The following is a 15451-nucleotide window of genomic DNA, read 5'->3' as shown; positions in this document are numbered from 1 at the left end:
TCCCTCTCCTCTCTCTCTGTGACACAACTGTGATCTTAACTCCTACTCTATAACATCACCACCCCTTCCTCTTCTCGCCTCTCTCTCCTTTCTCCTACCTCTCCTTTCTCCTCTCTCTCTGTGACACAACTGTGATCTTAACTCCTACTGTATAAGGCATGGTCATATGGCTACATGGTATACGTTATAGGGATTTCTGGAATGCCATTGTCCTCTTATAGCGGTCTAAGGCACTGCATCTCAGTGCCAGAGGCGTCATTACTGCCCCTGGTTCGATTTTTTTTTTTTTTTTTTTAACTAGGCAAGTCAGTTAAGAACAAATTCTTATTTTCAATGACAGCCTAGGAACAGTGGGTTAACTGTCTGGTTCAGGGGCAGAACAACAGATTGTTTACCTTGTCAGCTGGGGGGTTTGATCTTGCACCCATTCGGTTACTAGTCCAACACTCTAACCACTAGGCTACCTGCCGCCCCGAATCCAGGCTGTATCACATCCGGCCGTGATTGGGAGTCCCACAGGGCGGGGCACAACTGGCCCAGCGTCGTCTGGGTGTGGTCTGGGTAGGCCGTCATTGGGAGTCCCTTTGGGCGGGGCACAACTGGCCCAGCGTCGTCTGGGTGTGGTCTGGGTAGGCCGTGATTGGGAGTCCCTTTGGGCGGGGCACAACTGGCCCAGCGTCGTCTGGGTGTGGCCGTGGATAGGCCGTCATTGGGAGTCCCTTTGGGCGGGGCACAACTGGCCCAGCGTCGTCTGGGTGTGGCCGGGGATAGGCCGTCATTGTAAATGAGAATTTGTTCTTAACTGACTTGCCTAGTTAAATAAAGGATAAATAAAAAATATAAATAAAATATATATGATTATAAATCTCTCTCCTCCTCTCTCTGTGTGTGACAGAGGTGATCATAACCCATGTACAAAATAATGTATATGGATGGATTTCCTTTTATAACATTCTCCCTTCTCTCTTTGAATAGATTATCTTTGAGGAATGTATTGTATAGGGATGGATTTAATTCTAACCTTTTTTCTCTCCTTCCCAGAGCACCTGAAGGGCCGTCTGGAGGAGTACATGGCCCGGTTCCCCAAGGTGCGCATCGTTCGGACCAAGAAGAGGGAGGGTCTGATCCGTACCCGTCTGCTGGGGGCCTCGGTGGCCAAGGGAGAGGTCCTCACCTTCTTGGACTCTCACTGTGAGGCCAACGTCAACTGGCTGCCCCCCCTGCTTGGTGAGTGTGTGTGTGTGTGTGTGTGTGTGTACGCGCGTGTGTGGACCAGCCACACAAAGTGTAGTCCCCCCTGTTCGGTGAGTCGACTGGAACGGAGTCTCAGAGCGTAGCTGCAGGTAAAGATAACACAAAAAAAAGCTTTGATCGGGAGAGATTTGGGCCAGGAGAGGAGTGAGCAGGAAAGGAAAGTGGGGGGAGAAGAGGTCGGGCAAAGTGGGACGGAGAAGGTGCATCTTTTAGCCGTCTTTTTTCCCTGTAAGAAGAGAGTGGCGCCGGGGAGGAGTTTGGGTCAGGAGAGCGAAAGAAAGGGGGACGGGTCGAGCTAGATCTTTTAGCCGTCTTTTTTCCCTGTAAGAAGAGAGTGGCGCCGGGGAGGAGTTTGGGTCAGGAGAGCGAAAGAAAGGGGGACGGGTCGAGCTAGAGAACGTGTGAGAGAGTAAGAAGGTTAAAATCTCCATAAGAAAACTGGCTTATCTCACACTTCTATATCTGTCAGTTTCACAAAGGAAATATCTGTCTGTTTCTGTAGTTTGTTTGATAAAAGAGTGGCGCAGCCTGAATCCATGTTCAATGCACGTTCCCGACGCGCCGCTCCAGGGGTGCAGCCTGAATCCATGTTCAATGCACGTTCCCGACGCGCCGCACCAGGGGTGCAGCCCTAAGCAGAGAAACTGCCTCCTGGGCTGTCGCATCACGTGTAGCCTGTGAACAGGTGTGCTGTTCTTCACATACCAGCATAGTATGTTACTGCAACATTAGGGAGACTAGGGACCCTGATTATAGCCATCTCCCAGCACAAAGTAAATGGATGTGAAGTGATTACAGCCATTACTGTACTCAATCACACAGGGACTGGGATTCCCATGAAAGGTATGATAGATATGTACGCCCAGGTCCCTATGATAATAATAATAATAGATAATAGCCACACCACCACCACCATTCCACGACATGGCCCCATTGTCTTCTGGCTAACGGAGAAAGAGGACTCGCAGTATGGGGTTCTTTAATTGGTTGGAATGGAGCCGCCTGCCTGTCAGAGAGCAGAACAGAGCGGGGCTGATGAGGTATGCATCCCAAATGGCACCCTATTCCCTTTATGGTGCACTACTTTCCTATGGGCCCTCGTCAAAGTAGTGCACTATAAAGGGAATAGGGTGTCATTTACGAGGCTGATGTAATGTGGGGCGTGAAGCGGAGGAGGGAGGCCATGCTGTGCTGTGGGGCTCGCATGCATGAATAGAGTGGAGGAGATACCGCAGTGAACCCCAGGCCAACCACAGGCACGGTGACACATGCAATCATCCTGCCGGGCTCTGATATCAGATCAGTGGAATACAGGGATTTGCTGTTTGTCTTTCTTTCTTTCTCTCTTATTTCAACCTCTCCGTCTACCTCTCTCTCTCTCTCTCTCTCTCTCTCTCTCTGTAGATCTAAGACTCCAACACCACACCATTCTAATTAACAGGCCAGGTTTTATCACTGCTCTCTGAATCTAATGCTTCCTCTCTCCTTGGATCTCCTACAAACCTTGGATCTTACCTTGATCAAAGGACATAATGTATAACCCACATAACGAACGGAACAACTTTTGAATTAACCGCTCTTTCGCTATGTGTAACAAACCTATAGGATAAGGAAGTGTGGGCATGGCAACTGGGTGGATTACATTTACAGTTTTATTTTTCACCTGACTGCTCCATTTGAAATGCAGTCCCTTGTCGTTTAATGAGAGTTCCCTTCCCATTTGCCTCTTGTTATTTGCCTTTTTGGTCATTTATATTTCATTACAATTGGGAGCTCTCTCTCTCTCTCTCTCTATTCACATTTTGCCTACATAGCCGCAGCACTGGAAATGTAAGGGAATAAAACAAAGGATTGTGTCACAGTAAGCACACTAGATGAATATTACAGAGACCTGCACATAAACACCAACTGATTCAAGTCAATAGTTTCTGTATGTTTATATTGGCAGGGCCAAGGGGGGGGGGGCTTATAGCTGGGTAATTACTGTTTGTACAGCCTTCCATATGCCAATTAAATTACATCTTAACCGTGTGAGATAAGTTGGCCATAAGCAGATCTGGGACCAGGCCACCAGTACTGAGCCCCATGGCATGGCAATAGCCATAGGACCACAAACAGATCTGGGACCAGGCTACAGTATTGATAGTAAGGTGTGTCAATGTAGAATACTGTTATGTCACTCCCCATTAGTCTCAGTGCTGTGGTGTTGGGCCTCTGCTCCCCTTCTCTCCATGGTCCAGCACACACGGCCCACAGAAGAGAGAGGTGGGCAGGGTGTGACAGATCTGGGGCGGCTTATCGTTGCTCAGCTCAGTCACACACACACGGCAAACAGACATGTCGAGGTTGGCTCTCAGGCCTCCACGGAGCCAACCTACTTTGAAACGCTGTAATTGTTTCTAATCGTCCAGTGACTCGCTGTCGGAGGAGCAGAGCTGCCCAGAGACCTCCACATAAGGGGAGAGGAGGGAGGAAGCGGTAGAAGGGGACAGAGGGAGGGACGGAGGGAGAGAGGTCCAAGGGAACAAAAGCAATTGCCCTGGTTCCACTCCCTATGTGTACGTCAGAGAAATGGAGAGAGAGAGAAAAACAAGAGATAGAAAAAAAAGAAAGAAAGAAAGAAAGAATAGCAGGGTATGGTGATTGATACATGCTCACACTCTTTCTCTCTGTTGTTCCATCCCCCATAAAGACCAGATTGCCCAGAACCCCAAGACCATCGTGTGCCCTATGATTGACGTGATCGACCATAACCACTTTGGATATGAAGCCCAGGCTGGGGATGCCATGAGGGGAGCCTTCGACTGGGAGATGTACTACAAACGCATCCCCATCCCTCCAGAGCTCCAGGGTCCCGACACAAGTGATCCCTATGAGTGAGTACACAGATACGCATGTGCACGCAGTCATACACACACACACACACCTATCAACCACCTTATGTGTCATGGACAGGCAGCCCAATTCTGATATTTGTTTAACTAAATTGGGCTTTTGACCACTCTTGACACCCTAAAATATCTTTGTGATCTAGGTCTGTGATCTGTGTCTAAGGCCATTTTATCCCTCATGGAGATAAGAGTTCCTCCTATCCTAAGTAATCAACTCTGAAAAAGATGTGATGTGAAAGAGCTGACGTGATTGGTCAAAAGATCAGAATTGGGCTGCCTGTGTAAACGCAGCCTAATTTATGACACACGACACCAGCCTGCTACAAGCCGCACGGCTGAATCATTTCCCCCAGTCAGTTACTAGAACAGTGGCGCAGCCAGGCAGCAAGGAGGGCAGGTGAGAAAGCTAGAAAGCTAATTTCCTCTGCTCGGCTCTCTTCATATATCCCTCTAAATTAATCCTGGGCTTAATGCCTTGGCTGCGTCGCCAGTTGGGGGTGAAATGTGTGAGACGGTGATAGAGGATAGGGGATTGGGAGCAGCACAGCAGTCACTGGGCTGTAACATCCTCTACTCTTCACTGTGACTGACTCCTCTGGCTCACTCTCTCATTCCCCTGCTAGGGACTTTTTGCTTGCTGCTATTACTCTGTATGCAATGAATGCTTAAAGGAACCCGCTAACCTCTCTTTTAGACCGCCAGAAATGACTCACGATGTCTGGCAAGCTGTCCAGTTAGTCACTCTTTACACCCTCAAATATCTTTGTGATCGAGGTCTGTGATCTGTGTCTAAGGCCATTTTATCCCTCGGGGAGATAAGAGTTCCTCCTATCCTATCCCAGGTAAGCACTTGCTGTTAAAGATACACATCTGAACCAACCCCTTTTTTTGATCTCTTTAACGCGTCAGGCTCCGACTGGCGATCGCTCACAGATCTACAGAGGTACGTAGGTAGAGGTAGAACAGGATGATCCAGTGGGTGTTACCTCTGGTCTGTGTCCCAAATGGCACCCTATTCCCCTAAGGGCCCTGGTCAAAAGTAGTATACTGAATAGGGAATAGGGTGCCTTTTTGGACGCAGGCGTAGCTTTACCCAGTCAGCAGATACTTTTATCCCAGGTCACAGGGAGCGGTTGGCATTTTACACCTCCTCCATTTACATAGAGATACAGTATGGTTTATTAATGAAGCAAATCAGCACCTGTCCTCTTCAAGGGCAACGGCATCATCAGGGGTTAAACTGTGTAAATGCTGAGATGGTAAATATAGAGGTGTGTGTGCACGTGTGCTTATCCACATTCTGTGCGACCTACTCAGAAATCCAGCTGTCAGGGTGCTGTTTTCCCTTGACTAGCGGCTCCCTCCCTTCTCGTATCTAGACCTTTCCTAGGACAAACAAATATCCTTCTCCCACCTCCACCGCAACTTGCCCAAAACACTGACAGCTCAATGCCATGCACCCCTGGATCTGAACCTTTACCTAATTTAAATTCTATAACACCAGCTCTCATTCCTGGTTCCCTTTATCCAAATCTCCCACCTCTCTGCCTATAGCCTGAGGCTAAGCTCTCCACACTCAATGGTCCTCTTCTTATCCTAAACCCAGACAGACAGAAATGCAGACAGACAGCCCTCCTACCTTCCAACGAACCCTCTCCCTGTTCCCAGACTATCCCCCCAGGCTGCTGCTGCTTCCTACACCTCCAGACTCTAAGGACTTGGCCCAGGGCAGCTCACAGTAGGCTGCCCAGACTTGTATGCTCCCCTATAGGCCCAGAGGCCCAGCATGCACCCCCTACCAGGCATGAATCCATGGATCCTCTCTGGAGCCAGCCAGCACAACTCACACAGCCAGACTCCCAGCCAGGCCTCCCTGGCTCCATTCTGTTGCACTGATAAACCAGACCTTTAACCCTCCCACATTGCTTTCTCATCTCAGCTCCATCATCCTAAACTTTCAATGTGTGTGTGTGTGTGTGTGTGTGTGTGTGTGTGTGTGTGTGCGTGCGCGCGTGCGTGCGTGCGTGCGTGCGTGTGTGTGTCCTATTACCACAGGTGTCCCAGTCAAAGCGGTGCTAAATTGGGATTCATTAAGGGAATGAATGCAGAAGGATGATGCTCATGAAATGTAACACTCACCCAAACTGCCTCCATCTGTCATGTTTGGCTATGGGAGAGAGATTCTGTTCAACCAAGATAATACCCACAATGCTGTTTGTGAACATGGGGCGGGTACACTGAAATGATTACAGTTTAAATGAGATTACTACTGCACCAATATATTTAGACTCGAGTGGCTTATTTGAGAAAAATCACTGTGCGGGGTTGGTATTCTGGTGGAATGACATAATCGTAATCATAATCGCACTTTGAAAGTCGAGCAAGTACTGTATTGAAGGCATGTTAATTTGTATCAGCAGACACAATACTACAACCATTCCATTTTCACTCATTGCTTGGTCGAACAGAGCAGAACACATACTTTGAGTACATGACTTTTAGTGAGCCACGTACGTGTTCTGAAAGGAGCTCTTCCATGTTCATGTTCCTAACAAAGATATCAAAGAGTGATTTTTTTTTATCTCACCTACGGTGTCATCACGTAGGGGGCAACGTTTGTGAAAGACTTGCTCCTTTTAAATCCCCTATTTATTTATTTTTTTCCCTGTGGGTGCTGTGATTTTGTTTCGGGTTTGAGAAAAGAGAAGTTAACAACACGAAGAGGAGACAAGGAAGAAAGTAAAATCAATATCGAGACCAGTATTTTTTCATACCGAGCTGAATATCTGGACATATTCCTCATCACAACCTTGTCTCTCTGGGAGGTTAAGAAGAATATCCAACAGGGAGGAACAATGTAATATAAATAACTAGCTTAGGCCAAGGTTTCTACTTAATTGCAATGATTCTACAGAACACACATATCTCATTAGAATAACAGTACCTTATGTACAGGAGAATGTTGAGGATGAGAAGGCTCTCTTCCTTTGTTATAACCAACGATGTGCACTTTATTGTGAGTATGGTGTGGAGGGAGAATGGGACACTCCGTAGCATCTGATCTGAGGTCAGGGTAAGAGGCATAAAGGAGGACCCTGATGCTGACAACGTAACAGGCAGTGTGTCCATGTTAAACTTTGCCACGTGCCATGGCACTGATGGCAGGCACCCGTGTTAACTACCAACCAAGGCTTCTGAAGATGTCCAAGACTTAATACATTAGTCAGTCAGTCTGTTTGTGAACAACCCTTTCTCTGTGTGAAACTAGAAGGACCACCAACTTCCACGTCAAGTCAGGACATTTTGTGGATTTGTACATTTAAAAAAAGAAAACATAAAACAACTTGCTCCGGCTCCGCTGATTTCCTACTTTGTTTGAAAAAAAGAGTGGGAGAGTTATACAAAATGGGGCAACTATGATTTTTAACAATCGCCTCTCCATTTCAGAAGAAAGAGAGAAAGAGAGAGAGAGAGAGGAAGAGACAAACATATGATGGACTGGTAATGAGGCTCTACTGCTAGGTGCAGAGGAGATACAGGATTCCACAGGCTTTCAATAAATCCCTCCTGCCTTTCTACTGGTGGCGCCACATAGGGCTGTAGGCCTGCCTGCCCCTGTCTGCCTTCCTGCCTCCATCCCTGCCTTCCTCCATTCCTGCCTTTCTGCCTGCATGCCTTCCCTCCATCCATTTCTGCCTTCCTTCCTGTCTGCCTCCCCCCTGCCTGCCTGCCAGCCTGCCTGGCACATTCAGCACTAACACATTGGTATGTGTGAAGTGTGCTCCTCTAAGATGCCTTAATATAGATCTTAGCGCCTGTTATCAGATGAAAGCAGTTCCTCTATCTGGAACAAAGCTCATTGTGAAATGACTGATCCATTGAGAAGACACATTTTGCTTCTTTTTTTCATACTCTGCGTGTGTGTGTGTGTGTGTGTGTGTGTGTGTGTGTGTGTGTGTGTGTGTGTGTGTGTGTGTGTGTGTGTGTGTGTGTGTGTGTGTGTGTGTGTGTGTGTGTGTGTGTGTGTGTGTGTGTGTGTGTGTGTGTGTGTGTGTGTGTCGATCGGTCCTAGCACATCAGAACTAAATTAAACCTGATAATTTAACTTTGTCACAACGCTGGTCGATGGGCATTAATCTTGTTAAATGACACTACACCCCCACACATACACACACGCACTTCCCTTCTCCACATTCAGATCATGACATAACCTGCACTCTGACCTCTCTCTCTGTCTATATCTGATGTCATATCGCCACCTACTGGCCTAACAGCAACAACACTATCATCATAATATCCTTTACATACGTACTGTATCACCATAGTCGACTCAATTTAACCTTCGCTAAGCCCATCCCCAGAATTTTGGGCAACCAATCACAGTACTCCAATGGATAGCAGTATGGTTGAGTATGATACACTCGGACAAGCTCATGTTTGAAATGAATGAAAGCCAGTGGGAAAACAAGTTTTATTCAAATATATATTTTAAACGGCTTAATAATGAAGCCGTGCATCAGGAGTACATGCTACTGTGATTTTTTAAATGCAGAGCTGGTATTTAAATCCAAAATGATACTTTTGTTACATTGTTTGATAGCTCAGGGGGTTAGCTTGACCACCAAACATTGCTAACGCTACCTAGCTAACCACTTAATATAACTTGTTTTCTCGAAATGTATGTTAGCTAGCTAAGTTAGCCATATTAACTCCCATCTGAGGTCGACATCAGGGTACAATTTCAGAGCACTAGTTTGCTCCAAATTGATTGTAGATTTGGCTACATGCTCACATTGAATTCAGAGCCAATCAGTGGCTAGCTACACTACAAACATAATTTTACCAGGTTCACGAGAAGCAGTTGACAGTCCACCACATCATACCCTAGAGTTTCCTGCTTACCAAAGGGTAGTCTGTGTTTAATTTCATTGTGTATTAAAGTTTGTTATCATTGTGGGGGGATTTCGCCAGTGGTTATTGGGCGAATTGGGTTTCCCAGGAAAATGTCCAAGATTGTAACAGTAACCAAGGGAGGTGGACAGAGGGGAAAGTAAGACAGTCCGGTACGGCATCCCAGTTAAATAATTAGTGGGGGTAAGCCATGTCGGTAAAAACGTAAGCCTATAGGCTATTACACAATGTTGTAACATTACTGCATATCAGCTCAATGATAAATTAGCGAATTGACTGGAAACCGGGTGTTATGCAATCTAAATTGTGTTGTGGTTTGAGGAGAACACTTACATTTTGTCAAGGCGGAGATGGGTGGCCAAAACGCTCGGCGCCAAGGCGGAGATGAGTGGCGTGGACATGCATCAGTTCAGGCTACAAGTGTGAGCCTAATGACAATTGCAGAATGTCATCACAATACACGTAGGTGTTTTGTAACAGATGCCTCTTTGCATTCATGAAATTGCGGGTGCACAGTGCACTGTTGGGGTTTGGATGCTGAAATGAGTTTCTGAGTGGACGAATGTGCGTGGGTAGCCAACAGGAGCGCCTTTGTTAAGTGATTGTTTGACAATCAGATGACTGGTTGTGTTTATGCCACATTAAAAAGCATAGGCGGCGTGTCCATAAGGCAAGGGGAAGCTATCCCTAAAGTAAATTGAAATAAATTGCCAAAATGATTAGCTAACTCCTGTCTATACATAAATAAATAAAATAATTCAATATAGGCCACTAAAACAGAAAGCATGATTTGGCCACAGAGGATAATTAGCTTTAAAAAAAAATAGCTGCGGGGATTGCTTCAAAATACATAGCCTACAGTCGGAAGGGCTTGCAATTTGGGCAGCACTCGCTGCGAATACGAAATAGATGATTGTTGAGTTGCTACCATCAGTGAAAAGCAGAGACCCAGCCAAGCATATCGCAATATTTAAAAAGACAATCGCAGAAAACCTGTTTGGAAAGTAAATGGCTATTGCTGTAAAGATATGGCAATGAAAAGACTCCAGTCTATCTTTTAGATATCAACATTCTTAACTTAATTAAGCGAACAGTCGCATATCTTACTGGCACCAGCAGATAACATCGACCATATCCCCGTTGAGTGTGCATATTCACTGTCTGCCATTGGGTCAGTGCCACTTTTGTTTGTTTTTGGACAATCACTTCCTCCTCCAGGTTAGATGGACATCATACTGTATTTGTGTCTCTCCTTTTTGTAGGCCTATGAGATGGATCAGACAACATCGTTTTTATTGATCTGTTTGTCAGTGTCAGCAGAGTAGGTTACCCTGTCATTTCTTTGCATAAGAAAATGGGTGAGCGCACCTACGGGCTTAGCGAAGCGTCAATTAGTACAATACAATAAACTCTCATTCATATATTACAGACACTGCTGCCATCCCTACATTCTATTATATCATTATAGCTGACTCCATATACTAGGGTCCCATTGTTCTGTATAATATGCAGTCTGTGGAGGTGGAGGGCATTGACTAATGGATATGTACAGTACATTCATTTTAATCAAAATATAATCACCATACAGAGACAGAGTGACTGTGTGCCCTTGCCGTCTCCTACTACTGTGCCTTGAACACACACACACACACACAGAAACACACACACAGACACACGCACAATCTGCACATGGTGGCCTCAAGGCGAGGGGATTATATAAAGAGAAATAAATACATGACGGGAGGGGGGTACCTATGCAGAGAGAGCAGGGAGCTGTATCACTGGATAGCACACACACATTGGGCCTATATTCTCAGCTGACTTCCCCTTGCCCGCTGGCAGTCTCTGACCTTGGCTGCATGGACTTGCATTGCAAATGACTCCCCCCTACACACTCGCACACACACAACTCCCCCTCTATACACATTGCTAATCCTCCCTTCCATTTCCATGAATTGAGCTGCTTAAAGGGATGCAGGAGGACACATACAAATATTCACAAGTTCTTCTGACTCTAGGGAAGTAGAGATAAAGGGCTTCATTGCCAAAATCCTGAAGTATCCCTTTAATAAAGCCGTCCATAATTGGCCATAAGATGGTTAAGGCATCCATTATTCCATTTTCCCCTGTGGAGAGCTTGGACTGTGCTGGTGAGTGGAGAGCTTGGACTGTGCTGGTGAGTGGAGAGCTTGGACTGTGCTGGTGAGTGGAGAGCTTGGACTGTGCTGGTGAGTGGAGAGCTTGGACTGTGCTGGTGAGTGGAGAGCTTGGACTGAGCTGGCCAGTGGAGAGTGTGGACTGTGCTGGTGAGTGGAGAGCTTGGACTGTGTTGGCCAGTGAAGAGCGTGGACTGTGCTGGTGAGTGGAGAGCGTGGACTGTGCTGGCCAGTGGCGAGCTTAGACTATGCTGGCCAGTGGGGAGCTTGGACTGTGCTGGCCAGTGGCGAGCTTAAACTATGCTGGCCAGTGGCGAGCTTAAACTATGCTGGCCAGTGAGGAGCTTTGACTGTGCTGGCCAGTGGCGAGCTTAAACTATGCTGGCCAGTGGCGAGCTTAAACTATGCTGGCCAGTGGGGAGCTTGGACTGTGCTGGCCAGTGGCGAGCTTAAACAATGCTGGCCAGTGGGGAGCTTGGACTGTGCTGGCCAGTGGCGAGCTTAAACTATGCTGGCCAGTGGGGAGCTTGGACTGTGCTGGCCAGTGGCAAGCTTAAACTATGCTGGCCAGTGGGGAGCTTGGACTGTGCTGGCCAGTGGCGAGCTTAAACTATGCTGGCCAGTGGGGAGCTTGGACTGTGCTGGCCAGTGGCGAGCTTAAACAATGCTGGCCAGTGGGGAGCTTGGACTGTGCTATCTAGTGGATAGCAGATGGCAATCTCTGTTGATGCTTTTTCTATTTTATTTTAAGCTCTGAATAAATTGTGTGTTTTTTATTGATGGAAATGATATGGGTGGTAGAGTAATAACTGTGGTTTGGCTGAAGTTTCCCTAAACAGTGTGTGGGTGTGTTTTGCATGTGTTTGTTCGTGTGTGTGTGTTTATAAGCAATGTTCCCTCTAATATTTTTTGTCACTGAGCAAATTTCAGGTCTGCTGAGCGCAAACCTGAACGTTGTGAAAATTCTGTGTAACTTCCAGAGCTGTGAACACTGAGGCTGTACCCACTTTAAGTTACAGTTTTAACAGTGGCCAAGTAGGCTACTGTGGTTATTTCATCATAGTTTGTTTTGTTTCTGTATTGTTGCATTGAAATTGTCTAATATTGCCTTGTAAAGGGAAACGTTGATAGTGTTAACAGGGAAAACTCTAGAACAATGGTCACCATCCTTTTCTGAGTCAAAATGCAAGCCGAGATCTACCACTCAGATATTTTTTTACAAACCATAAGCATATGCAACATTAACCAATTAAAAACAGTACTGTAGCAATGAGGAATGTGCAGTAAGCTATATGCCCAATACATTATCACTGCATATTGGCTTTGCTTGAATTGCCCTGCCAATACATTATTGTTCAGGCCATTTTTAAAAATTATATTTCAAAATTTGAGGTGGGCTATATGATCACACTGGTTATAGATCCATTGTTATATTAGTTGTGAGGCACAGCTGAGTGAGCATACATTTAAATCATTTGCTTTTTATTTTTATTTTACTGGGCTGATGGTGTCTGTATCTAATGGTCCGCCTATCTGAGGGTCCGCCTCTCAACATCCCACTACTCTCCCTTTCCTCCACTGACACTGACCAAGAAGGGACACCGTCTTCCAGCTGATGGGGAGGCTCTCCCTTTCCTCCACTGACACTGACCAAGAAGGGACACCGTCTTCCAGCTGATGGGGAGGCTCTCCCTTTCCTCCACTGACACCGACCAAGAAGGGACACCGTCTTCCAGCTGATGGGGAGGCTCTCCCTTTCCTCCACTGACACTGACCAAGAAGGGACACCGTCTTCCAGCTGATGGGGAGGCTCTCCCTTTCCTCCACTGACACTGACCAAGAAGGGACACCGTCTTCCAGCTGATGGGGAGGCTCGAGTCGCACCGCATTATTTCTGCCTCATGCACAAATCCATGTTGTTACTCTTATGAACAGAGAAAGTGATATATTTCTCTATTGAAAAAGACCCAAGCCACTAATAATAACAACAATGCAAGATTATAGATACACTTTCCTCCTCATTCATCACTGCTGCAGTGCTTGTTGTAGAGCTGAGTGGAAATAGGAAGAACGGGCATTTTATGGGTTCTAAAAGTGTTGAATACAGTGTTGACAGTGCTGAGTAAGAACTTAAACATGAACTCACTCATAAAAACAGCAGCTCTTTGCCCTATTCGTTGACAGTCTCTCTCTAGTCATGGTTTTAAACGTTTTGAAATCTCACAGTATCAACTTTGCTGTGTCTTTCTTTTATGCCTGCTAAATTACTGCAGACACGGTAGTCTGAGCCATCCGATTGGCCAGCGGTAGGTAATAGTACATTTGATGTACTAGGATGGAAGCAAATGTAAGTCATTATAACGTCATAACGAGTCATGAAAAAAATGTACTGTTGAGAAGAAGAATATGTTAGTTAATGTAGAGACAAACGATTATGCATTTTTTTTGTCATAAAGTTAATTTAAGAAAATAGCTATTTAGCAAGCTAGCTGACTAGCTAACATTAGCCAGCTAGCTAGCTAGCTTTATGGGTGTTGTGACATGAGTATGAAATTGTAACTGTGTTGTTTAATGTTTTAGGGACTCCTGAGAAAACCAGCAAACCAGGTTGTCGTCTTGTGAACCAATGGATGTAAAGAATCTAGCTAGCTAAAGAATTTACTGCAAATTGAATGTATCATTTTGTAAGATTGCCTTGCTGATATTTCCCATGCAATGCAGCTTAAGTAACGTAGCTAGCTAACTATTTTCTTGCTTATTGTGTAGTGGAGGATAAAAATACCAGAATGCCTATGGATGTGTAACTAGCTATGTAGCCAATCTATGTATGGACCCTAAAATATTTGGTATAAATATTAGTTCAGAACCTAGCTATGAACCTCAGCCATCATAACCTGTTGTATTCACTGAGCATGTACCCTACCTTTGCAAATAAAGGTGCAGGTATGAATGTATGTGAGACATTCTTTTTGTCAGATGTGTGCGTACTGGTAGCGAAGTCAGGTGCAGGAGAGCAGAGATTTGTGAACAGGCGCACACTTTATTTAGCAAAAGTGAAAAACGCACAAAGCAGTCAAAAGAATCATGTTTAACAATAAACATCTTTGTGAAAAATAACACGGAAAAAACAAGCCAGTCTGGCGCGTCAACAATACACACGAACACAAACTATCTTACACAAAGACATGATGGGGAACAGAGGAATAAATACATGTAGATTGATTGGGGAATGAAAACCAGGTGTGCAGGGAACAAGACCAAACAAATGGATATATGAAAAATGGAGCGGCGATGGCTAGAAAGCCAGTGACGTCGACCGCCGAACGCCGCTCGAACAAGGAAAGGAGCCGACTTCGGTAGAAGTCGTGACACTTTTAAGTCATATCCAATAGCAGGAGTATCAAACTCCATTCTTTGAATGATGCTGTGTCTGCATGTATGTATTACAATTATACACGTCAACAGTGTTCACCAATCCTGGTCCTGGAACATCAATGTTTTTTAAATATATTTTTTTACCTTTATTAAACCAGGTAGGCCAGTTGAGAACAAGTTCTCATTTACAGCTACGACCTGGTTACACATTGTAACTATGCAATAGACTAGAAACATGATTTATGTCATTAAAGGTTGATTTGTAATTCATATATACATAAACATAATTTAAAACACTGTACACTACACTTCCTATGCATCATGTAAATACTCTAAAACCGGTTCATCTCAATATCTAATGCCCTTCATCTGCATTGATCTAAGGACACAGGATAGGGGTTGTATTTCATCAAATGAGAGACTTAATTTCAACCAGTAGAGAATGTGAAACGCTTCATTGAAATAAATTCATTATCCAAGTGTTTTAAATACATGCATTACAAATGTTATAATTGTAATATGATATTATAAATACAAGTTCAATCTGTACTTAAATGCACATCTGGTGTGCATTATATAAACAGAGGAAGAAAGACGCGGTAGGTAGAGAGGTGTGACAGAGTGTAAAATACTGAAAGGGAAAGAGGTAAGAACAGAGGGGCAAGGAAGACAGCATATGATTAATGAATCACAGTGCAACCATAATATTCTCTCAGTTCATCACAATTACATAATAGTGTCTCTAGCGGTGTCTCCTAACAGCATTGGAACCCCAGCTGGCCCGAAGGTTATCTTAGTAGCGGGTGAGATGGCAATGACGGGCCTGGGGGTTGGCATCCTCTTTCACATCAAAACATACCTGCA

General features: G+C 45.2%; 1 protein-coding gene across 1 annotated transcript in view; it reads left to right on the top strand.

Annotated features, from left to right (window-relative positions):
- Window positions 1-15451, top strand: part of LOC124001441 (polypeptide N-acetylgalactosaminyltransferase-like 6) — a 219649-nt gene that overhangs the window by 158595 nt on the left and 45603 nt on the right. Inside the window, exons 5-6 of the mRNA XM_046308172.1 lie at window positions 1042-1227; window positions 3947-4130. Of these exons, the coding sequence (XP_046164128.1) occupies window positions 1042-1227; window positions 3947-4130 (370 nt within the window). The remainder of the gene's footprint in view (window positions 1-1041; window positions 1228-3946; window positions 4131-15451) is intronic.

Source organism: Oncorhynchus gorbuscha, linkage group LG17, assembly GCF_021184085.1.
Source record: "Oncorhynchus gorbuscha isolate QuinsamMale2020 ecotype Even-year linkage group LG17, OgorEven_v1.0, whole genome shotgun sequence".
NCBI lineage: Eukaryota > Metazoa > Chordata > Actinopteri > Salmoniformes > Salmonidae > Oncorhynchus > Oncorhynchus gorbuscha.
Note: the sequence above shows the minus strand (reverse complement) of the source record. Positions and strands in the feature narration are given on the sequence as shown.